The sequence below is a fragment of the Pteropus vampyrus genome, unplaced genomic scaffold, assembly GCF_000151845.1.
Source record: "Pteropus vampyrus isolate Shadow unplaced genomic scaffold, Pvam_2.0 Scaffold46, whole genome shotgun sequence".
NCBI lineage: Eukaryota > Metazoa > Chordata > Mammalia > Chiroptera > Pteropodidae > Pteropus > Pteropus vampyrus.
This window is the reverse complement of record NW_011888827.1, coordinates 4289086-4295922: the sequence shown is the minus strand read 5'-3', so window position 1 is coordinate 4295922 and position 6837 is coordinate 4289086. Positions and strand designations below refer to the sequence as shown.

General features: G+C 36.6%; 1 protein-coding gene across 1 annotated transcript in view; it reads left to right on the top strand.

Annotated features, from left to right (window-relative positions):
* The first annotated feature begins 3546 nt into the window (after positions 1 to 3546).
* CCDC172 (coiled-coil domain containing 172) overlaps positions 3547 to 6837 on the top strand; it is a 50682-nt gene continuing 47391 nt past the window's right edge. The window contains exons 1-2 of the mRNA XM_011359259.1: positions 3547 to 3625; positions 3842 to 3927. Of these exons, the coding sequence (XP_011357561.1) occupies positions 3547 to 3625; positions 3842 to 3927 (165 nt within the window). The remainder of the gene's footprint in view (positions 3626 to 3841; positions 3928 to 6837) is intronic.

Sequence of the window (6837 nt, the reverse complement as noted above, 5' to 3'; positions counted from 1 at the left end):
CAACCAACTTTCTGCCTTTTTTCTTCCTTACTCACTATTTATTGAAGTCCCACCCTCCTTAAAATCCAGCTCATGTTTTACCCGCTACTGATATGCCTTCTCAGGACACCTACATCGGACTTATTCTTTCTCTCTCTGCCATATTCCCATAGCACAAGAATGAAACTCTTAGGCAGTACATACCCATGCGATGCCCCGTTTGAAAGATTATGACCTCCAGAAGGGCAGGGCCTATAACTTTCAATTTTATATCCCCCATAGTATCTAACAGATTTTTACACTTAGTAGATACTCAATAAATGGTTGTTAAACTTGGTTGAACCCACTTTTTTTTTTTTGGCAGATGCCCTAAGAAAAACATAAGATAAATAAATTACTGTTCTTTTCATTGCAATATATATGCCCTGGGCTAGTGAGTATTTACAAACCTGGTTTAGAATTTAGGGAAGTCATCAATCTAAGAAAGGAGAGGCAATGCATTTTAAATCACAAGAGCAATATAGCCTTATATAAGGCCTTCTAGCAAAGCAATTACCGATGACTCAATAACCCAGGTGCTAGTGTTATTATGAACAAAAGTCTGAGGTTGAGAGACAATGAGTGATCTTAACTTTTATATTCCATAGGTATGCAATTCAATGAAACATGTACAGATGGAACGTTTAGATCTGAGAATCATACGTGGGTATCATAATGCAAATAATTGGCTTTCTGTCTAAAGAACATCTGTTGAAACATCTGAAAGCAGTTGTTTATACTGCTGCCAAAATGTTGAAAAATATAATAATTCCCCAATGAGGTTAGAAATGTCTGGGGGAAGAAAACACTTTTTATGTACTTCTGTTTTTATTAAATCCTGTTTTTGTTTCTCTAATATGGCATACAGGAGATGCTCAGTAATATTTGTTGAGTGAATGTTGAATGAATAGCAGAGACTCATTAAACAGTTTTTGAGTGAATCATTCCTTTTATTTAGACTTATACATTTTCAGAAAACAGTATGCCCTAATTTTACCATGTGGCATATCATTTTTATTTGGCATAAATTAAAGTAATACTACTTTTACTGTGGTGAATAACAAAAATATCTTAACTCTATAGAAAATGTTTGAATAAAACTGGATATAAAATAGCAATATTTTAATATTTTTATATGTTACTTGTACTCATTATTATGAACCACTTTTAAAATTTGAATTGTGGGCTTGAATAATCAGGTTTGCTTTAACAGATAAAATTAAAATCCTTGTTGATGTCTATAGTTGTATTTCCTCTAAAAAGACTTCAGTTTAGGATTTAAAAGCACCAAAATATTCTGGGATGTGAAGAAGACTGCAGAAGATGAAAAAGCCATTTCTCCCCATGCCCCCTTCTCAAAGTTTCCAGCAGCTCTCTCTTCAATACTGCTGTGTGAGTAAGGTGACTGCGCTCTCTAAAGCCTGCCCAAATTTCACTCTGCCAAGTTTCAGTACAGAAAGAGCATGTTAAATAATAAATGTGAGTTTGAATATAACTAATAAAATTAGAATGTTAAGGAGCAGTATGCTTTTGAAAACCAGCTTCCTTGTGAGGACGCTCCCTGTGCAAGTCCACGGGAAGTAATTCTGAAAGGAGTGATATTAATTAGTAACATAATTTATCTTCTGGAAGCTCTAGCCTTTGATGGCCGTCGTGGCACAGTTCATAAGCCTCTAAATGAGTCCTCAAAGAAAATGGTTCAAACCACAATTTCAGCTCTGTTTTCCATCCTTGAACAGATGAAAGAGTCAAATTTATTTCAGAATATCTAAATTTTACACATGCATCTATGACAGAGAATTATGAAGTTATAAAAATGTATTTATGAAGAGTTTTCATGAAATGGTAAAATGCTTATGATGTAATAAGAGAGAAAAAGCAGAATCCGAAATTAAATTCATGGTCTCTGGTCTCAGATTTCTTGGTTTCAGATCTCATTCTGCCATATACTAGATACACAACCTTGACAAAATAATTTGTGCCTCAGTTTCCTCAACTATACTATGAAGGTAATAGTAAAAATCATCTCAGGATATATAGTGTCCAGAATGCTGCCTGGCAAATAATAACTAATAATAATAAATAGTAACTATTATTACTTATTCGTCATATTTTAAAATTTGTAAAGAAAAATGCAAGATGAGTAATACCTGGAAGGCAATAACCATAATACTATTAATATTTGGTTCTGAATGATATGTTTTTGGGCAATTCTTTCTTACTTCATTTCACTTGTCAGTATGTATTCTATTATAATAAAGATTAAAAATTAAGTTTTGAGTATACGTGGCTTGATAGAAATTAAGGTGGAAATTTAGAATAGGTTAAAACATAACTTATTATACTACAGCATTAATGAAATATTAATTAAGTCTGTTATACAGATGATGTGACAGAATTTCTATTTACCTTCTTTTACTTAGTTCTAAATACATTCCAACTAGGAATTACTTTTTCAAGCTTAGCCAATGTCAATTTAACATTCAGAAATAAAGTGTTTATTATATAATCTTAATATTTTGACCTACTACACTAAAAATATTTTATTTTTTAATTTAAAAAATCCCATGCAGAAGTCCCAAAGGTGCCTTTCATGTTTAAGCTTTAATTAGCAACCACTTTGGTCTCTGACACATATTGTGCAGATATGGAAGTGTTAATATTACTGCAGCTTGATTACAAAAGGCAATGATTAATTTTAAAGCAGACAAAAAAGATATGCCCTGATTACAAAGGAATGATTAAGGCGGAATGTCAGACATTGCTCATTTATAGCGGTCTTTGCCATAGGCAAAGGATAAGACTTTGCAAAAGTTTATATTTAGAATCACGGGTACGTCGTACTTTGTAATACTGGGTGTTTGTGCCTTGGAGATAGATCACCCAAACGCCGAAAGTAAGGCTTAAGACCTTTTGGGGGCCACATGGCCACAGCAAAACAAACACCTGAGCGCAGAATGGTCCAAAGGAGACGCCGTAGTTCACATCCCCAGCAAGGCCAACCCGGGGCGCTGGCCTCGGCCTTCCAGGCCTCCAGCCCGCAGCCTTTCAGGCTTCCATCCCGCAGCCGGTTAGTAAGTACACATTTTGCTGAGAGGCAGAGCACTTTGAGGACTTTCTCTCTCAAAAAGAGAGGGGCCCGAGAGGTACAGGCTGAGCAGCGGACCCGCCGGAGGCCAAGGCCTCGGGCCTCCATTGTCGGCCTCCATTTTCGTTTGCCGCCAGAACAAAAAAAAATAGGAACGCGGCCCAGGGCTCGGCCCGGGGGGCAAGTTTGAGAGTCCTCATGAGTGGAAGGAGGCGCGAGGGAGGGAAAACCCGGGTTTCCGCACTTGAACAGAGGACACGAAGGCCGGGAGCTGGGCGGCGGGACGGCCTCGGCGTGGGCCGGGGACCGGCAGCTGCAGGCGGACCTGGGGCGAGCCCTCGAATACTCTTTTCTTCTTTATTGTGCTTTCCAGGATCCTCAGACTCGGTTATAAAACATTTAAAGGGCCAAGAAAGGATCCGCGGGAACCTGGGCCCAAGATGAGTTTAGAGTCCCTGTACCAGCATATCATCTTCTCTGAGCTTCAGGCCAAGGAGAGTCGCCACCTGATGCGAGAAGGTCGAAGGGACACTTGGGTCGTTTGCGTGGGGCCTTTGTCTTCTCCAGTTGGGGGCTTGGGGCAGAAGGCAGTCTCCAAAGCTGTGGTCAGAGCAGTTAGGGGAGTCTGCTTTCCACATCGGGGGAAGGACAGCTGAAAGCCGACGTATCACAGGATACAGAAATGGGGACTTTAGAAAAGTTAATCTATTGAAGGATTGAATCATTGTTTTACAGTCAGGTCGGAAATAAACGGATGTCGTGAAAAAATTAAAAAAGCAACGGAGGAGCTGAATGAAGAGAAAATCAAGTTGGAATATAAGGTATGTGGAGCCTGTTTATTATCACTTGAAAAGGTCTGTTTTAACTTGACTTTTTGAGAAGATTTTACCATATAACTAGTTGTCCTTCAAACAAGAAGCACACTGCCAGGCTGGTTAGCTTAGTTCCATGTCGCCTGAGGATATTTGAAATTCTGAATCCAGTGACACCTTCCTTTCTAGTAAGAATTCTTCCTAAAGAAACCAGTTTAGTAACGAAGAAGTCATTGTCCATGATATAGGATGGTTAACGTTTTAAAAGAGCTCAACGTCATTGAAAAAATAATTGTTCCGTTAGTAGTTGGTGCAGTATATACATTTTGAATAATTTGCGTGCTATGTTGATGTAACAGTTGAATATGACTTTGAAATGAGTCTCTGCCTTCTGTTTTTCAGTTCTTTACCACATTTTGGTCATGTCTTTTATCTAAACACATAATTTTTCCACTAGCATTTTTCTCTTTTTCGCAGTATTTGTAAAGTCGTTATTTAAAATAGAAGCAAGGGTATCAGATGGCTTCTTTAGGAGGATTTTGAAGGGTGGGTAAATTTTGTAGAGGCAAAGCAGTAGGAGAAAAGCATTCGGGGCAGGGGAGGGTATGAACGAAAGGGAGACATACCCAAGGTTTTTTGGGAGACAGGGCTCATATCTGGGAAGAAGAGGAAACCATTGCAGGTTTTTGATTGGAAGGTGGTGTGATAAAAGTGGTTTTAAGAAGATCTCCCCGAGCTCTGGGAGAATGGGAGCTAAGAATACCATCCAAGTATATCGCAATGAAGGCCTTGCTGTGGGCAGGGGCAGTCACACAAAGAATATTTACTCAGCTCCTAAAGATATACTAAGCAAGCAATGTGCAATGGGAAATCTGTTTGAGAAGTCTGTTTGCTTAAAATATGTCTATTTTAATTTACCACTGTGAGGAATTTACAGTTCTCTTTTTGAATAAAGTAGTTATAAGCCCTTCCTCTACCTGGGGAGCTTTTGCAGTTCCTTCTGAGTCTTATTCAAACATCGCCTGGAAAGCCCTCCCTTGGACAGCTTGGAAAATTTTTTTTGTTATAATGTTCAGGGTACCACCTTATGATTAAACTACAGTACATATCTTGTGTTTGCATTTGTGTCCCTCACTATTTTGTGAGCAATATATATCTGGATTTTTTTTCTTAAACATTTTTATTCCCACAGCCTGAATCTAACACCCAGCCTTAGTATACATTAGCATTTTAAATGAATAAACGAGTACTAATAATGAGCTAATAGGGGGAGTGCTGTCTTTTCAAATAGAATTTGGAACTATTAGTGAGACTTTAGGTCCTATTTTGTCTATGAGTAGCAGACAAACCAGCTGCTAACAACTTCTAAAAGCTAATGGGATGGGCAAAGCATTAAGAATGTCATGATATAGCTTTCTTTTTCTTTCAAAAGAATTAAGATACTTTTAGGATTGGTAAGTAGAAGCTATTAAGATAAGCAAAATATATACAATTAGGGAATGCATAGCTAACACTTATTGAGCACTTATTGTATGCTGGGCACTGTTTTAAATAGTACACCTGTATTAACTCCTTTAATCTTGCCAGGACTCCTGTAATGAGACCCCACCATAAATCCCCCTTAATAGGGGAGGAAACTCGGAGGTTAAATAACTTGTCAGTGGCGTATAACTTAAAGATAAATTACCATAATGAAAGTACAACAGCATATTTTATTAAAACAGATTTCTTGAGCTCATCTTAAACTTTTTTTCATGAAACTCACTTATAATAATGTATCTGAAGCTTTTGCATCTAGTTTAGGGCAATATTTATAAAAGGTCACTTATGTAAGTTTTTGTATAACATGTATTTTTCCTGGATTGGTGATGATATTGGCCTGACAGATAACAAATGTTAAGGGGGGAAAAAAAGATTTACTCTTTGCATATCTTCTTTGAAAAAAATTAGGTTTACTCTTTGTAATATTTTCTTTGTTAGCAGCCTGTTTGCTGGTAAATGGAAATTAATTTGTCGATGTATACACATACAAAAAAGTTGATTCAAATATTTATACCTGAGAAAAGAGAGAGCAAATTCTTAACATTGTTTAGAAACGTTTGCTGAAATTACTAATTAATATAGGCTCATAAATGTGCATTGCTTTTTAATCAGCTCATGTATGTAGGTAATGATATAATTGTGTCTTACTAATAAAATTAATATACGAGGGTCACAGTTCACAATACTAACTTGTAATTGAAATAATTTCATTTATGATATAGTCAAAATGGTGTGTATGTATTCGTATATAAAGGTTTTTAAAGTGGAAACACAGTTATGATGTAAATGACTAATGGGAAGACCTGAAGAAGTAATCATAAGTTCGTTTCTTGTTTCTTTTATTCTCAAAGTTAATTATATGTTTGCCAATAATAATGAAAATATATTTACTTGAATATTTGACTTGTCATTTATTGACCAATTTATCAAGTAGAAGCAGCATAAAGAAAAACTAGAACATAATTTGAATAGGCCAGTGCTTGAGCTATGTGTTCAGTGATACCGTCAGAAAATATTTGGGGCATTTATTTTGGAAGTTGCTTGTGGTCAAAAAATGTATTTAGGAAGTACAGTATTCATTTTTCTTTTGTTCTGTAAAACCCAGGTAGCATGTAATTAGAACTTGAATGATAGCATTTGCCTTTCAGGGCTCAATGAGTTCTTTAAAATATATGGTTGCAAAAGTCTCAGATTTTATAGTATGAGTAGTTTGTGAATTGGACAACTACAGTATGCCTGGTTAGGTTTGGTAATATGAAAACAGACAAGAACATCCCTTGGATTTGCATTAATACTTACCAGTATACCTAAAGCTTCTGATAGTCAAGGGAAAAGGTTTTATGTATTGATAACAGAGCAAATCAAAATTAAGGACTC